Below are 19,654 nucleotides of genomic sequence, written 5' to 3' on the forward strand. Positions count from 1 at the left end.
AATGGCCAATTGGAGGAAAATCACCTTACAAACAAGCCTTAAAAGGAGCAGACAGGGCGGAGTGGGGTGGCTCATGTCTGTAATCCCAGCGCTTTAGGAGGCCAAGGCGGGTGGATCACGGGTCAGGAGATAGAGACCATCCTGGCTAACATGGTGAAACCCCGTCTCTACTAAAAATACAAAAAATTAGCCAGGCATAGTGGTGGGTGCCTGTAGTCCCAGCTACTTGGGAGGCTGAGGCAGGAGAATGGCAAGAACCCAGGAGGCGGAGCTTGCAGTGAGCCAAGATCGCAGCCACTGCACTCCAGCCTGGGTGACAGAGCAAGACTCCATCTTAAAAAAATAAAGAGAAACAGACAGAGGAAGGGGGGTAGGGAAAAAAAGACTATGTTGGTTCTGAGAAATAAAAATAAGTCATTGTAAAAACATAGAAGTTTTCAACAATTCCAAGTGCCATTGAGAATTCAAGTAAGATGAGGTCTAAAAAATAAGCACTGAGTTGTGTATCATGATTGTCATTAAAGATCTTATCAATAAGTGTTTCAATGCAAAATTGACATTAGATGCTGAATTAAAGTGGATTGAAAATAAAATGGCAGGTCAGAAAATGGTTATGAGGATGTATGTAATTCCCTGAGAAGTGTGGTTTATAAGGAGAGTAGTATATGGGAGCTGAAGGAGTTGTTTAAATAATGGCATAAAGGCTCCAATTAATAAGATGAAAGTATGTATCAAATAAACGCAAGGAATAATGGAAATCTAAGGTGCCCAAAAAGACAAGACAAGGTGAAATCCAAAGCAATGAAATCCGAAGTACTGGCCTCAAAGTAAGAGAACTAGTCTCATGTATTAGTGAATATATCAATATAATACTACATTACTAAATATAATATGGTATTTGTGTGTTTAGTAGTGAGGAATTGAAGATATGCCATTTAAGGGCTTTGCTTTCTCTGCACAGTAGCAATAATATGAGTTGAGAATAAGTTAGGGGGTCAGAAAAATCAGGATTTGACTGTAGTGGCAAAGCCTTGAAATTTTTGATGACAGAACCAGTTGTGATAAGAGAATCTTTGAAAGGCCACTGTACATTGTAGGGGATCCACTTGTGGTTGGTGATCACAAATCTGTAGTGTATTTAATTTACTTTTTTAGGTTACCTTTTACAAAATCTTTAGTAGTTTGGAGGCAAGTATGGAGAATGTAGATAGATGTATTCCTTTGGGGTGTGGATGCAATGAAAAAAGTCATACATTCAAGGAATCGAATGTTGTGTCAAAATTTATTGAAATTAAAAATAGAATCTGGCCAGACACAGTGGCTCATGTCTGTAATCCTAGCACTTTGGGAGGCCAAGGTGGGCAGATCACTTGAGCCCAAGAGTTTTAGACCTGCCCGGGGAACATGGTGAAAGCCCCGTCTCTATAAAAAAAAAAAAGAAAAAAAAATACCAAAAAATAACCAGGCATGGTTGTGCATCCCTGTAGTCCTAGCTACTCCAGAGGCTGAGGCATGAGAATCGCTTGAACCTGGGATGTGGAGGTTGCCGTAAGCCAAGATTGCACCACTGCACTCCAGCCCAGGAGATAGAGCTAGACCCTGTCTTTAAAAAACAAACAAACAAACAAAAAACATGGAATCTAACCTGTTAACAAAGTGAAAAAGAGAAAAGCCTAATGAACTGGGGAGAAGTAGAGAAGAGTTCTTAGGAGACAAGTCTGAAGAATTATTTCAGGGTACTTGAGATAGTTATTATTAGGATAGACCACGTCTGCTCCTGGTGGTGACAAGATCTACATCTAGAGTGCTGTGTGATGTAGGAGTAGGTCAGTTGAGAGCAAATGGTACCTAAACAACCTCATCCATTCCTGCAAGACGAACTCTCACTTATTTGGTCAAATCGGTCTCCAGCTCTAGAATCACAATAAGGCTTTTTTGTTTGTTTTTCTTCTGGTTTATGATTTTTTTTTTTAGTTTAGTCGTTAACATGAATGAAGACCTTTTGGAAATCTGATTCACTAGGAGTCAGGAGACTGAATTCAAATTGTGCTATTATCACCCTTTAGCTACATGGTCTTCTGGACAAGTCATATTTTTTCATCACCTGTAGTGACTTCATTGATGAAGATCTTAGGATACTCAGAAAGAACCTTTTTAGGCTAGAGGTCTGTGATTCTTTTTAAGCTCTATTATTCTGTTATGTTCAGAGAGGTCCTGCGGTAGTATAGACACTCAGTATAACAACTGTGTACTAGCTTTATTTTTTCAAGGAGTCAAAACTTTAGAATCATCTTTGTTTTCCTGAATATGATCAATTAGAAATTGATTGTGATTGATGATCACATATCTATAGTTGTTTGGATTTACCTTTTTAGGTTCCTTTTACAAAAGTAGTTTGGAGGCACGTATAGAGAATGTAATAGATGTATCCTTTCAGGTGTGGAGGCAATGTGAAAAGGACAACAAGTACAATGAAATTAGAACCACCAAATTACAACTGATTGCCAAGCTCTGTTGATTGCCACTATATAAATTTTCTTACATCTCTGCTGCTCTTACCTTGACCACTGAAAACATGCCATGTCAGATATTACCTTCTAATTCCTGGACTCTTGTAATAGGAAACTAACCAGTTTTCCTGAATGCAGTGTCTGTTTTTATACATTTCATTCCCAGTCTTCCTAGATAAAGGCCAACTTTCTAGAGCAAGGTTTTGATCTTTCCATTTCCACACTCAAAAATATTACTGAGTTCACATTTCTTTCAGGATAACTTTCAAAAGCCTTAGCTTGATAATTAAGATTCCTTATCATCTTATTTGACCTATTAAAATGGTCATTTGTTTTTACTTTGAATTTTAGTAGGGGGCTTGTACTAACTTTATATAAAGAAAAAGGTACATATTTATACTGAAAAGATATTTGTTCTTGCTGAGGCTAAAACCATTGAATTTATTGCCCCCAATCTATAGTCTTCTCTCTTCCCTTTTCCTGCTTAACTTTCCTTCTCAGTAGCAAGCACTATCTAACATATTCCATAGTTTAATTATTTATTAGGTTTCTCACTAGGTTATAAATTACTTGAGGACAAAAATTTTGGTGTATTTTATTTACAATATCCCCAGTGTTTAGTCAGTTTCTGGTACATGGCAGATGCTCAGTAAATTTTTGTTAAATAAATTCATGAGTAAATGGCACATTTTAAATCTGAATTATGAATTGTTTTGTTGAATCTTGTACAATGCTTTATATGATAAAATTAAACAGTAAGATATAATTCTATGTTTTAAAAATCTTAATTATTTTGAAAATATTATAGTCCTTACATAGATTGTTCCTCTATGGACAATTGTCTTCTTTCGGCTGATGTTCAACACATCTAGTTGAGATTTATAATAATACTTGGTTTTCAAGTGATTTTTGCTAATGTCGATTTGAGGAGAACGACTTCTTGGATTAGCCCTCTGGGGAGTGTAATAGAATGAGAGCTAGCCCTGCTGTGGTTAGCTTGTAATTACAGATCAATTCTCCTCATAGTTTTAGCAAATCTTAATATAGTAAATTGGAAGGCATAATAAGCAACCAACTAGAAAGCATATTAATTTTAACGATGCTTTGTTTTACTGATGAACAATTGTCTTCACTAAATAAGTTATTGTTGCCACATTTTAAATTTTATCTACAATAAAGGACCAAGTTTTCATGATTGACTCCAAGTGTGAATCTGGAAAAGGACGCTGCTCTTTCAACCCCAACGTGAACACGGTGTCTGTTATGATCAGTAAGTAGACAATGAAAGAGGGAGGATTAAACATAAAATAACATGGAAAATTAGCTTGACATGGTAGGCCTGTTCTTGATGGTTGTATGGATGATAGTATATGAGTAAAATAATACGAAGAAAGTTGTGAGCTGAGAAATAGAGAATTCAGTTTCTCATTTGTAAGAATAAGATTAATTAATAAGCATGTAACTTTTCATCTATAAATGACAGTTTCGTCATACCTAGAGCAAGCCAAGCATTTTTAAAAGTGTGTATATGTATACTTATATGTTATCATATGTATACTTATATATTATCATAAAGTAGTTTTCAGTGTTTTCTGTAATTGTGTTTGTAGTATTAAGTACACCCACTTTTCCTCATGTTTTAGTATTTTTTCTTTACCTTTCATTATTTTTTATTTGTTTTTAGTTGACAAATAATTGTGTATATTTATAGAATACAATGTGGTGTTTTGATCGATGTATACGTAAAGGAAAAATTCATTCAAGCCAATTGACATATCCATTATCTCACCAACTGATTTTTTTGTGGTGAGAATGTTAAAAATCTATTTTTAAGCAATTTGGAAATATACAATAAATTTTATTTATTGTCACCGTGGTCACTGTGCAGTATAGTAGATCACTAAAATCACATAAAATTTATTCCTTGGATAAACATCTTTTTTTTTTTGCCCCTCCCTCTATCCTCCAGCCCCTAATAATTACCATTCTACCTCTGTTTCTATGAGATCAACTTTTGTAGATTCTACATATAAGTGAGATCATATGTTATTTGTCTTTCTGTGCCTGGCTTATTTCACTTAGTGTAATGTCCTCCAGTTCCATCCATGTTGTTATAAATGACAACATTTCATTCTTTTTTAAGGCTGTATAGTATTCCATTGTGTATATATGTACCACATTTTTAAAAATCCATTCATATGTTGATGAACACTTAGGTTGCTTCCATGTCTTAGCTTTTGTGAATAATGCTGAAATTAACATGGAAGTATAGACAATAAAATATCACCTCACACCTGTTTGAATGGCTGTTATCAAAAAAGACAAATAACAAGTGTTGGGAAGTATATGGAGAAGAAGAAATTGTGTAAATTGTTGGTGGGATTGTAAATTAGTACAGTCATTTTGGGAAATGGTATGAACATTCCCCCAAAAACAAAAAATAGAATCACCATATGATCCAGCATTTCCTCTTCTGGGTATATATCCAAAGGAATTGAAACCAGTATGTCAAAGAGGTATCTGCACTACTGTGTTTTATTAATCTTTTAGAAATAGTTAAAGGGGTGTTTTTTCAAAGGAAAGATGAACAAAGTGCACGTGTTAGCCAAGTACATTCTCTGGGGATTGTCTAAAAATTGCTACGGCAAAAAGGAGATGGTAATAAAGCTATTTTTTTCATTTTTTCACTTTACACAAAATATCAGTTAAGCCACGTGCCTAATTGCTTAATGATCCACACATTGACAAGTCAATTTTTAAACCTCAGTCATTGAATGGCTTTCCATGACTCACTTAAAAGACATTCTCTTTTGATTAAGACACTTAAAAAATATGCCTGAGTTGGCCTGGAGCAGTGGTTCATGCCTGTAATCCCAGAATTTTGGGAGGCCAGGGTGGGTGGATCACCTAAGGTTGGAAGTTTGAGACCAGCCTGACCAACATGGAGAAACTCTGTCTCTACTAAAAATACAAAAAAATTAGCCAGGCATGGTGGCATGCACCTGTAATCCCAGCTACTTGGGAGGCTGAGGAAGGAGAATCACTTGAACTTGAGAGGCAGAGGTTGCAGTGAGCTGAGATTGTGACATTACATTCCAGTCTGGGCAACAAGAGCGAAACTCTGTATCAAAAAAAAAAAAAAATATATATATATATATATATATATATGTCTGAGTATAAATATATATCTGAGTATAAATATATATATTTATATGTCTGAGTATTAAATATATATGTATATTTATATATATGAGTACAAATATATATGTATATACTTACATATCTGAGAATATATATATATATATGAGTTACCATGTGTTGACCAAGTAACAAATGCTGGATTTTAGTATGTCATACCTACAGTAGATACCTTTTCCTCTTTGCTTTTTTTTAATGTATTGCCAGCATTAAAATTTCATCCTTCAACCATAGAATAGGTGAAAAATAATTATTGTGTTCAAAATGCTTGCTTTGATTCATCTACATAGATAACTCATCTTTCTTTCTCATATCTGGAAATTACATTAAGACAGGTAAACCTTGGAAGTTATTCAGTGAATTGCTTGAATATTGGCATTCAAATCAGACAGGGAGGAGCCAAAAGTATATCATTTAGGACATAAAGTTAGCTTTGAAACTACAAAGTTATCCAATTATGTCCTATGCAAGGCATGTTTCCAAATATTATTTAATAGAAGCAGTGGTTTGGAAATTCTTTTCTCCATTATAAAGGAAATTTTATTCACCTTCAGAAACCATGTGGTGTGTTTGATAGTAATTAAATATATATAGTTTTCATTTGTTTCCATTTAAATGCTACAAAATAAACCTCAAAGATCTGTTCACATAGCTGCTACTGGAGTTTTATCTCATTGAATATTGTTTAGAATAATAAGGATTAGAACAAGGCATTATAAATTTTCTTGCTAAATTGTCTTAAGTCATTTAATAGTCTTGCCCTTAGAGAACGGGATTTGTTTCCAGAATAGGAGTTAGACATTGGCCTTCTTTGTTTCTCAAGGACCTGAGAGTTGAATTCCTATGCTCGTGTTCCTATACTATTAATATTTGAGTAACTTTACATTTTTTAATCAAATGAAAGTCACTAAACAATTTGCTTACCTTAAAAACTGACAGTAAAAAGAACAAAAAGCTTTATGAGATTGTAGTTATAATTTTATTCATCCAGTTGATTATCCCTCTAAAATTACCTCCTGTGATTTGTGTGGTCATCTCCCTTAACCTTGTAATAGTGCTTTATCATTTCCATTCAAGCACAGTGCGCTAAAAAAAAAAGCACAGATTGGTTAAGATATTTATATCTATTAAATGACCAGAGACCTGAAGAATTAGAATTCCAAATTTCATAATGTAGTTGTGCAAGTTCACTGTGCTTTTGCTATTTTCAGTCACTGCTGTAGGGCAACAACGAAGTCGGATGTTGTCTTTTAAAGAGTCTACATAAACTTTATAAAGTTTTTCTAGTTGGTAGAAATGCAATTGGAAAGCAAAATGGTTTTGAAATAAAGTTAAAAGGCACAAGTTTATCTCTGCATGAAGTCCTGCAAAAAATCTTCTTCTCAAAATGGTTACCAAAGTGACATTAATCAAAAATTTCTTATTGATATAAAATGAAGCAGAAAGTTCCTAACTTGCTATTAAAATTACTGAGAATTTAATATAGGAAATGAAGCCAATTAGATGTGCAGGCTTATGTAATGTTTGAGACATAACTAATAAGATGGTATGAAGTAGGATTAGAATTAGTCCTCTCTGCCATTCATAAACTTCTTAGTATCTTTTTTCTCTTTCTGCTTGAAAACAGGTACGACAATTGATAGCTGTGTCAATCTGTTGAATAGCAGGAATGTATAATCTACAGTTTTATTGTAACAAAAATGTGAAATAATTATTTACAAAGTTGCCACAATAGCTAGATCTGTGTGTATATAAGCCTCACAAATGTTCTCAGAATTTTAAAGAAGCTAAAATGGTAAAGAAAAAAAAGCCTTCATGCACATTTTTGTTATCTCCCTGTAATCTGTTTCCATGGGCCTAGAACCCCTACTAGGAAGGAGAGCTGAGCAACCAAATACCCGCCACACCAGCTTGCTAACTGGTAGGGGTCCAGTTCATAACCTGGTGAGCACATATTAGACACATTCCATTCTCCATTCGATGCTGGGCCGACTGGTACTGCTTATTACTAAACAGTGAGCTTAGAGTACTTTGAAACGTTCCAGTCCTGCCAAAATGACCACAGTCTGAAGGTAGCCCAGGGAGTAATCCTAGAACAACAGTCAAGGAACACAGCTGCATGGCAGTTCAGTGGGCCAGGCTGATAAATTTCATGCTTTTTAAAATAGATATTTAGCTACTGTTTTATACTCAGGAGTCACATTTGTTACCAATTCAATGCTTACTGCTTCTTACTAGATGAAAAGTAATATGGATCTTGGGACAATAAGCTAAATGTTGAATGTTATGTATATATGTGTGTATAGATTAATACATCTGATTCTGTTAATAGTAAAAATTTAGTTAATTTTAAATACCTTTTCTTTCTTATCATTGTATTCTATTTTTATGGCTGAGTTGCAGTTGAAAAAGTAGCACTTTGTTTACCTTACCAGGAACCTTCTAGCACTAAAGATCAAAATATATACTTTTAGTGATTACATTTTTCAATCACTGATAATATTTTGACAGTTATAATGTGGCTTCCTCGTCATGTCGTAATAATAGTTTTTAAAACTATTATGTTCAATCCATTTAGGAAAGTCATAGAAATTTTAATATGCGTTAAGAACTTTTAAGATCATAATCTAATTCCCATACATTATAGATTAGAAGGTTGAAACTCCAGATGTTCAATAGGTTAGCACTAATTCCCAGCCTGTTAGGGATTACCAAAGTTAGAAACCATGTTTTCTGACTCTTACAGTGTTTTTCTTTTAAATGTGTTATAGGTAAACAATTAAGCTATTTTGTTATCTATATACACCTGCCATTTCTGAAAGACTCTATATAAAAATTAATATATAGTATAATTAAGTACAGGTAGAGGAACTTTCACTTTTACATAGAATAAAGTTGCTTTGAGGTTTGATTTTTTTAAAAACATAGTAATTATCATTCAGGCAATAATGAGAAAAGATTAAAATTTATAAAATTTATTGATTCACTGAACAGTGCAAACCAATTAACATTTGGTTATAACCAATTATCATAACACTGTAATACCTGTGGTGATCTCCTAATAAACTCATATAGAACTTCAAACTAGCTTTAAAAATTTACATTTCATTAATATTTTCTTTTTCATAGATGAGGAGCTTTTCTCTGGAATGTATATAGATTTCATGGGGACAGATGCTGCTATTTTTCGAAGTTTAACCAAGAGGAATGCGGTCAGAACTGATCAACATAATTCCAAATGGCTAAGTGGTAAGAAAGCATTTGATGTATTTTTTTTTTTTTTTTAGTATCATGTTAAACTAACTTATTTAATTCCATCCTAACAACTAGGGATAATGGTTAAAAACTAAAATATCAGGCTATGACATGAATAATAGTAATTCTGTACTCTATGATTTAAAATATTTGGGGAAAATAAATAATTGAATAGCTCATAGTACATATTTTGATTCTTTATTTCTATTAATCATCCTACAATTATAAGAATATGAATAAATAAAAGTGACAGTGATAATTTATATTTTAGTACCCAAGCATCTTCTCCAGTTGTTTAATTGTAACATATTGCAATTAAATATGCTTTTTACTTCATTTAATCTGCTTGTATATTTTAACAATACCAAATCTAAAAATTATCCCAAATGTATGACATTTAGATGCAATGAATAGGGTATAGCCGGGTCCTCCTTTTTTGTTTTAAACTTAGATTCTAAAATTATGAAACTGGTATGTATTTTCTCATAAATGGACTAATATTCAGTAGAAATCATAGGAATGATAACTTTATGATTATCCATATTCAGTTGCTTCCAGCTCTTGGCATCATATGGAATTCACATCAAAAAAGGTGCTCATTTGGTTTTACCGTATTATTCCAATCAATTGCTGTTGTTTAGAGCAATTAAAAAAAAAAAAAAAAAAAAACTAAGATTCTTGTCATTTCACCCTGGAGAAAATTTTTAGCTGACCCTTAATGTGGCAATTCATTTAACATTGCAGAGTTAAGCATGAATCACCACAGTGAAGCATCCTATTTCGCTGATAGGCCAGCACAAGAAAGCATTGATTGTTCATTTACTTCTTCAGATTATTCCTCCAGTACATCTGGAAATAGAATATTCTAAAAGTTGCTCTGTTCTTGAAATAAGGAAACCCTGTATGTCTCCAAATGACTAACGATGCTGTTTTTCCTTGAAAAGTTTCCCCTTCATTTCGTATGTTGCGTTTTAAGAAAGATCATGTTTTTCAGAGTTTGGACTTCCAACTCCTTATTCTGCTTCAACGAATTTCAGTTTATATGCGCTAGATTGAAAAACACACTTTGAAAAATAAATATTTTTTTCAATAAAACAGCCATCAGGTTCCTTAGGAAATAACTGGTAGAAAAGTTTTTCAATTTTTTGAAACTCACCAGTGCACAAAGAATTTTTGTATTTCCTGCACTTCCAGAATATATTGCAGACAAAAAATAAAGTGATTTATCATACTATAGCTATACTTTGTGGTACCTGACATCAAATATGGTATGGTGAGTGAATGCAATTACTGCTTTTAGAAATGGTATCTGTAAATATTGAATTGTTTTTTCTACCAAAGATGGGGAAGGCATGTGCCTGTGGTCTACTTAGATGACAGAAGATGGATTTTCATCATGAATATATACCTAGTCTTTTGTATTTTTTTCTAGAACCTATGTTTGTAGATGCACATGTCATCCCAGATGGTACTGATCCAAATGATGCTAAGGTATACTTCTTCTTCAAAGAAAAACTGACTGACAATAACAGGAGCACAAAACAGATTCATTCCATGATTGCTCGAATATGTCCTGTAAGTATTAATGCTTGTATATTTTAACAGTACCAAATCTAATTTGAAGAAAGACCAAGAAATTCAAATTGTACTTTATCTCCGTGCTTTTATTATCAACTATTACAAATAAATGAAATATTGAGGGGAACATTTAAGGTAGCATTCATCATTATTGTATTTAATATTCATCATTTTATATTAATATAGTGTTTATAACCCTAACTCAAATTCTAACCTTCATTAAGTTATATGAGATAAGCATACCCTATTTTAGTAAATATCTTAATTTAAGAAAATATTTTGTTTGTGTTCTTGAACAAATAAACACTTGTGGCAAATTTCTACGTATCCATTTAATGCATTGCTATTCAAAAAAATAGCTAAATTGTATATTACCAAAAGAAACTGATTTTTGTGAATAAAATACAGTAACTATCTCAGTAAAAGATGATTATTAAGGAACCATTTATAAATAGTGAAAAGAACAGCTTTAATAAAATAAAATTCTAATTGAAAACAGTAACCAAAATGTTCTTGTGTAGAAACAATAAGTATACATAGCAACACAAGGAAATTTGTGACGCCCTATTTATCATAGAGTTTTACAGACTTGTCCTGACATATTTATGATTAGCGTCGTTTGTGAAAAAATGTTTCTTAAAGTGCTTAGTGTTTAAAATAGTTTATATATTATAATATTCCACTGATCATGGAGCTCAGCTGTTTCTCAGTCATTTGCAACAAGACAGCAAAGTCAGCAGAAGGGCTAAAAGGCTTTTGGACACAGAAAAAAAATGTCTTCAATAGAGACTATTTGTGAATGATCCAAATGCCATCTCCCCTTACAATGTATAATAAGGCATCAGATTAGAAATACTGAAAATTATGTGATAATTTGGATAAATGAAGGAGTGAATACAAAACTGTTGGGGACCATTTGGTGTAAATATATAAGCACTCTCCTGACCACAATCTGCAGGACTCACCGTATATAATAATTTATGTTCAAATTGAAGACAATTAGTTTTATCAAGGAAAGGTAGATTAAATGATCTGTTTTCCATGACATTTTATAAATACTTCCATTATACATTGTTAAAATTAGAAATAATTATGTCATACATTTATCAAATACATGTATTTTCAGCTGATATCATGCTGTAAGAGAATAATAGTATAACTATTGTATAAAATGCTATAAGTGATAAATATTCCTCTTTGACTATTGATGTGCAGAAGTGGTTAACATATCCATTCTTCAGATTTTCATCCTCCAAGCAACTAGAGTTCAAGTTGAATTTTTAATGTGCTTCAGTATTTACTTAAGCAATCTGAATTATGTTTACAAAATGGTTTTAGAATGACACTGGTGGACTGCGTAGCCTTGTCAACAAGTGGACCACTTTCTTAAAGGCGAGGCTGGTGTGCTCGGTAACAGATGAAGACGGCCCAGAAACGCACTTTGATGAATTAGGTACATACATATGAGATTGAAAAATGTTTCTGAAAGAAGGCTTTATATATTTAAATAAGGTCTCAGAAGAGGATGTATTTTCCGTATTTTCAGCATAAATAGTATGCTAATTTAAAATAATTAAATAATTAAATTTCATAAATTTTCATAAATTTTCTTAAGTATTTTTTAATCTATTATGCCCATGAGTCACTGCTGAAACATTTAGCTCATTGAATTCACCATAATATATGAACGAATGTGTGTGTTTGGAGTGTAACTTGTATAATTTGTATATAGGTAATGATATGTTTGTGTTTTTATATTTATTTCATGTATATTAGAATATCTAATATTCTCATTTTGTGTGAAAATACAGCTATATATTTTTACTATTGTAGCTAATGGACAGAATAGAGTTTGGATGGAAAAAAGTGTCAGAGTAGAAATTTGGAGACTCGTGTTCCCTTCTTAGTTCTGCTTGGTGACTCTGAGATTAAGTATTCTCAGTGTGACATGAGGCTTATACTTTCCAGGTCAAATAAGGACTGACAGTCTGATTACATCTGCCAAGGAACAGTTTTTTATTTTTTTAATCTGAATATCCCAGGGCATATCATATTTACTAAATGCCATTTATAAATGACTTTTCTTTCACTGTAATTCATTAAAATGTAAAATAATGGTCATTCTCAGATTTTGAGACAGGTGATAATATAAGCTATAAATCTGTGTTACCATATGGAAAAAATTTACTGATTCTAATAGTTTTATAAACATGAACTATATCGTTCTTCTGCTCAAAAACCATTATGTTGATTATGGAACAAAAGTTTCTGGATAAGCTTTTCTAGAGAAAAGTTCTAAGTATTATTTTGTGAAAAGGCCTACTTGCTCATTCTATCCCTCCAAATGTTTGGGAATATTTTTATGTTTCAGTCTTTCTTTTTTTTTAGGGAGAGCTAGACATTGTCAGCCCTTATTCACATATGGAAGGACTAGTGGTTGTTAATTTCTTGTTTGAGTGGTTATAAATTTATTGCTTATGAGGTCATTTAAATTCATTGTTAATTTAAAATAAATACATATTTCTTTGTGTTTCTCAGCAATAATTATGTTAGCAAGATTGTCACTACATCTAGGCCTTTCATATAATCATGGCAATTGATTATTAATTGGAGTTTTCTATCGGAAATCTACTTTCATATTCTGTTATTTATCACTTCACTATGCATACTTTTGTCTTTTGTCTTTGCCTTAGTATACTTTAAACATCTTTTTGTTAGAGGAGCTATCATTAAATAAAAGTATCACTAGCAATTTTGACCATTGCCACAGAAAGTTCTATTTGATGGTATGATAAGTTACTGTGAAAAAGTTTTATTCCATCTTCCAACTCCTAAGATTAGATCAAAAAGAAATTGAGATTTGTAATTTTTTAAAATTAAAACAGTAATATATTAACATTAAAGGATATTTAGAAAGAAGCACCAGAAAATTCCTATAGCTTTGCCTCCTGGAACACTCACTGTTAATCTTTTTCTTATATTCTGATGGATGTTTTTGAGGTTAATATGGTTCTAGTCCATATAATATGCCATTGTACTTTTTCCCCATAATATTATTTTACTAGCATGGTTTTCACAAGGATACAAAATTTTTATAAATTCTATTAGTATCTGTATTAATTTAACTTAATTTAGTGTTTCTATCATTACTTGTTTCCAGATTACCATGATGGTACAGGAATATCTTTTTACAGAATACTTTTCATAGTTGAAATTATTTTCTTAGGGTAAATTTTTCAAAACAAAAGTTACTCTTTAGAAACTTAAAGAATATTTTTCTTTTTATAGAGGACGTGTTTCTGCTGGAAACTGATAACCCGAGGACAACACTAGTGTATGGCATTTTTACAACATCAAGGTAATTATTCAACAGTTACATTTTACGAGTTAAACAATAAGCTTCATGGAGTAACAGTAATTATTATAAAAGCATTCTTCTCTTCAACTTTTAATTTTACATGTCATTTGGGATGTAACCCTTCCATTTTATTTACTTTTGCCTGATTATCAAAATATATTGGAGCTAAACTAATGCTTTCCAAATGCTTTTGTAGAGAGTATTTGTAGCGATTGCATGACATTTTTATCAAACAAATGAAGATATGAATTATCATGAAGGAAAAAATAAATGATTTTTTTCAATAAAATAATTTGAGGACTCATGAGCAAATAAAACTTTTGGCATTTTTTTGGTTGCTGTTATCACAGGTAATAAATGTTTATCACCTGGATTGTAGTGATAGTAACACAAGTATATACATATGTTCAAACTTACCACATTGTATACATTAATTATGTACTGTATTGTTTTTGTATACCAGTTATACCTTAGGAAAGCTGGAAACAATTGGGCATTTCTATAAAAATACTTTCTACTTCTGAAGTAAAGTGATGACTATTTAGAACCTGACAAAACATTGAACCAATTTTCTTTTTCTTTTTTCTTTTTTTTTTTTTTTTTTTTTTGTTTAAGACAGAGTCTCACTCTGTTGCCCAGGCTGGGGTGCAGTGGCGCGATCTCGGCTCACTGCAAGCTCCGCCTCCCGGGCTCACGCCATTCTCCTGCCTCAGCCTCCCGAGAGTAGCTGGGACTATAGGCGCCCCCCACCACGCCCAGCTAATTTTTTATATTTTTAGTAGAGTCAGGGTTTCACTGTGTTAGCCAGGATGGCCGTGATCTCCTGACCTCGTGATCCACCCGCCCCGGCCTCCCAAAATGTTGGGATTACAGACGTGAGCCACCGCCCCTGGCCTTTTTTTTTTTTTTTTTTTTTTAAGATGGAGTCTTGCTCTGCTGCCCATGCTGGAGTGCAAGGGTGTGATCTCAGCTCACTGCGACCTCCACCTCCCAGGTTCAAACAATTCTTCTGCCTCATCCTCCTGAGTAGCTGGGATTACAGGCATGTGCCACCACACCCAGCTAATTTTTGTATATTTTTTTTTTTTTTTTTTTTTTTTTTTTAGTAGAAACAGGGTTTCACCATGTTGGTAAGGCTGGTCTCAAACTCCTGACCTTGTGATCCGCCCAACTTGTGCCTCCCAAAGTGCTGAGATTACAGGCGTGAGCCACCGTGCCCGGCCAATTTTCTTATTCCATATGCGATTATTTTATGTATTTGAAAATTAGTTTAATGTTTTCTCACTTCTCTGGGATGCCCAAACTAAAGTATATATTTCAAGATAAAAAATAATATTTTCATATTTTCCTGCTCATATTTTTCTTTATTAATTTTATACTAGGCATATTCCTTAGAGTTGAGCTGTAACTCAGCCAGTGTGGAAGATAATGGGTCTCTTTGATTAGACAATCAACTACAAAACAAAACTCTAAAGATTTTCGCTGTTTTTTTCTTTAATGGGAAAAACACAGTATAATTGTAAACTGCAATGAGCTATTAAAAGTAAAAGAAATGTACAAGGAAATTGTTTTTAAATATTTGTGGTTGCCCCACAAGATGTCTAAAAAGATGTATTTAAGGATGTGTTTAACTCCTGTTCTAAGTAGTCTTGATTTAACTCACGAAAGAATTGAACAAAGAGACCAGGCGCGGTGGCTCAAGCCTGTAATCCCAGCACTTTGGGAGACCGAGGCGGGCGGATCATAAGGTCAGGAGATTGAGACCATCCTGGCGAACACGGTGAAACCCCGTTTCTACTAAAAATACAAAAAATTAGCCGGGCGTGATGGCGGACTACAGGGTCCCAGCTATGCGAGAGGCTGAGGCAGGAGAATGGTGTGAACCCGGGAGGCGGAAGTTGCAGTGAGCCGAGATTGCGCCACTGCACTCCAGCCTGGGCTTTGTCTCAAAAAAAAAAAAAAAAAAGAATTGAATAAAGAAAAAAAATCAAATTCTTAAGAAAATGTTTTCAATAAAATTGTTTTTCTAGTTTTTTTTTCCAATACCCGTAACTTTAATATCAAAAAAATTCAAAATCATCATTCTGCCTGTTAATGTTAACGATTAACAATGTATCTTATTTGTTTTTATGGGAATGCACCTTTTTTCATTAGACATCTAATTTGAAATAAATATGTGAGTCAGAGAAATATTGGTTTCAGCCAACCTGCCATAGGACAATGGAAATATTTCTTACTAAAGAGTCAAACAAATTTTATGAGGTGTCATTGACTAAAGATGGTTTGGTGAATATTTTGGGGCTCCTATTTTTTGTTCTGTGACCAACAGGGGAAGTACATAAACCGTGACGACATAGACTTCTCCAACTAGTATTCAAGATACCATGTGAGAACACTCTCATTAAAATAATCATAATACAGAAAGATATGGTGTTAAATTATTGAGATTCATTTCTTTGAGTTAAATGCTGATAGGTTATATGATAGTGATTTGGAATTCAAATTCATATTTTTAAATGAAATCATCAGTATACTTTCTTGCTGCTAAGATAAACTAGTTAGAAACTTTTTTGAGTTGTCCTATATTTTGGAAACATTGAAAAGGATTTTACTATAACTTATTGTCTATCTCCGTGGATGAATTGAATATTGTAATGCTTTATGTATCAATACCTTTTTTCAAAGTTTTTCAACTTTTCACGTGTTCGATAACATTTAACTTTTCTATGGTGAATTATATTAACTTTTTATCATAAATTTTACCATATATTTTTTAATTGTACTTTAATCTTAAAAATTCGAAAATGCCTTTTTCTGTTTTCTTTTTTAGCTCAGTTTTCAAAGGATCAGCAGTGTGTGTGTATCATTTATCTGATATACAGACTGTGTTTAATGGGCCTTTTGCCCACAAAGAAGGGCCCAATCACCAGCTGATTTCCTATCAGGGCAGAATTCCATATCCTCGCCCTGGAACTGTGAGTATCCAGGAAAAATTCTTTGTTATGATGCTTTATAAAAATTCATTTAACAGCTGGGTGCGGTGGCTCAAGCCTGTAATCCCAGCACTTTGGAAGGCGGAGGTGGGCGGATCACGAGGTCAGGAGATCAAGACCATCCTGGCTAACACGGTGAAACCCCGTCTCTACTAAAAATACAAAAAAATTAGCCAGGCGTGGTGGTGGGTGCCTGTAGTCCCGCTACTCGGGAGGCTGAGGCAGGAGAATGGCGTGAACCCGGCAGGCGGAGCTTGCAGTGAGCCAAGATCATGCCACTGCCCTCCAGCCTGGGCAACAAACAGAGCAAGACTCTGTCTCAAAATAATAATAATAATAATAATAAATTCATTTAACAAGTAATGAATATCTGTGGGGTTTTGGGGGTTTTTTTTGAGACGGAGTCTCGCTGTGTTGCCCAGGGTGGAATGTAGTGGCACAATCTCAGCTCACCTCACCCTCCGCCTCCAGGATTCAAGCAATTCTCCTGCTTCAGCCTCCTAAGTAGCTGGGATTACAAGCAGGCACCACCATGCCCGGCTAATTTTTGTATTTTTAGTAGAGATGGGGTTTCACCATGTTGGTCAGGCTGATCTCGAACTCCTGACCTCATGATCCGCCCGCCTTGGCCTCCCAAAGTGCTGGGATTACAGGCATGAGCCACCGCAGCCTGAATATCTGTTTCAATTAAGGAATAACCATGTGAGAAATAATTTAGAGATACTTCATATAGAGATAGTGCCATTTCTAGGCATCTATTTAGATAGAAATTATGTTACATACATCTCAAAGGAAGAAAATTTATGTGTTAGCAAATAATTACCACAGATGAGATGTAATTATTCAAAAAAAATATTTATAAAGTAACACAAATTAGAACGATTTAACTATAGGCAGCTTTCTAATTAGGAATGGTCTGAAATAGAAGTACTGTTATTAAAGCAGGTAGATATATCCGTATCATGCAATATTAGTAGTATTAGGGATACATTGAAAATTCAGTTTTCCAGCTGAAGATACAGAGAGTGCACTTGAATATTAGAACCAGAATTTTTCTAAGGGTCCATTGATAAGTCCTACTCTTTCTTTTTCATTTGGCCTATAATAATGCTGCCTTCTAGAATGTTGATTAGTTTTTGTTTCTAAAATGTCAGACAGTACACCGAGAGATGTTATACAATTGAACATTAATAGAAATGTAATCTTATATCTCTGTATTTCATAAAATAGGGTTATAATTATAGAATGGATAAATATGAACAATGAATTTATTTTAAAAATCAAAAGATAGATACTAACAGTTAGGTTAACAAGGTGTTCCTTTTTTCTTGAATTTGAAATTATCTTTGCTAATATTCTTCCAAATAATTATCCCATATAATTTTTACTAATTGTTGATTCATTTTATCTTTGTTATTAGAGTTTATTTGCAATATTGTTTACTCCTTTATTTTCTTATCTTAAATTATACTATTGTTCATTTTTTGAAAATTGAAAATATAGTTTGCTAAGCCTTTAAAGAGCACATTTTATTCCAAAATTTTTAAAGCTTAAGTTTCATTCCTAGCTAGGAAGCTCAAAGTTTAATCATTTATGTGTATTTTGTGTGGAACAATTGATCTTTAATTAACTTTGGAAAAATTATGGGAATTGCTACTTATTCATAAAAAGATTAAACTTTTAGGTCATGATTATAAGTGACAACAAAGTCCTGTCACAGAATTTATATTATCCTTTAAGATGATCTCTCTTTGATGTTCACAGCTTGAAAGAAGATGGACAAAACATTAATTTTGTATAAAACAGGGAAAAGCATCAGCGGATACAGCCATTTTAAGATTGGGGAGTGCTGGATAAGAAGCAGAAATTATTTAAGAGGAAAGGAAGGGGAGGCTGAACAACTTTGAAATTCCATTATATATCAAAGGCTGTTACTATTTTACTCAACATATTTTGTGCATTTTCAGAGAAAAATACACTTTTGAGAGTGACCTGCTATTTGAAATTGACCTAGTCATAGACTCATCTTAATATGGAAAACTAAGAGGTGGTTGTGTTTACATGTGCTTTCATCAGTGATTCTTTTGAACAACATATAAATGGGGTTACTACAGGAGCATTTGATTTGCAAACTCAACAAAGTTCTGTTCCCCCCAAAAAAAAACTTAAGGGAAACCCTTCAAATAGAAAGATATTACCAAGATAAAAGAGAGCCATGCTGCTTGAATCAGGGTTTGAGGCCTCAGAGCCTCATGCAGTCTGTGCTGGAGCCAGCATGTACCTAGCTTACATGAGCAGATAATGTGCACCTCTTCTCAATTAAGAACATTAGAGTGGTAACTTGAAATCAGCCATCGTGAAACTATTTACACCATGGAAACTGACAAATGCTACAAATTAGGGATTTTTTTTTTCCTCAAGAAAAGTGACCTCTGACATTACCTCTCATCATGCTCTTCACCCAGGTGACAACTTGAAAGGCACCTTAACAGGTGTGTAGAACTCAGAGAATCACTGTGAGAAAACCACACGTGTCAGGCAGCAATTGTTCTACATAAAATGTAGGAATACTAAACCCTTTTTAGTAAAACAGAATAAACCAATGCTAAATTAGAAAATTCTGCTAACAGTCCCACTTTTCACTGTTTTTTAGCTCTGAAGAATGACCATTTGTTTCCTGTTCCAAGGCAGTGTAGAGTAAGCCAGGGTTAGCACCACACATCTGCAGCAGACTCCGTGAAAAAAGGGAGTAGTCAGGGTTT

The 19,654-nt window shown here is 33.5% G+C and overlaps 1 protein-coding gene across 1 annotated transcript in view; it reads left to right on the top strand.

The window, feature by feature from the left end:
* SEMA3C (semaphorin 3C) overlaps window positions 1-19,654 on the top strand; it is a 179,540-nt gene that overhangs the window by 106,907 nt on the left and 52,979 nt on the right. Inside the window, exons 6-11 of the mRNA XM_005550371.4 lie at window positions 3,690-3,780; window positions 8,838-8,957; window positions 10,396-10,538; window positions 11,880-11,994; window positions 13,830-13,899; window positions 16,730-16,874. Coding sequence (XP_005550428.2) covers window positions 3,690-3,780; window positions 8,838-8,957; window positions 10,396-10,538; window positions 11,880-11,994; window positions 13,830-13,899; window positions 16,730-16,874 — 684 coding nt within the window. The remainder of the gene's footprint in view (window positions 1-3,689; window positions 3,781-8,837; window positions 8,958-10,395; window positions 10,539-11,879; window positions 11,995-13,829; window positions 13,900-16,729; window positions 16,875-19,654) is intronic.

This window comes from Macaca fascicularis, chromosome 3 (assembly GCF_037993035.2).
Source record: "Macaca fascicularis isolate 582-1 chromosome 3, T2T-MFA8v1.1".
Classification (NCBI taxonomy): Eukaryota; Metazoa; Chordata; class Mammalia; order Primates; family Cercopithecidae; genus Macaca; species Macaca fascicularis.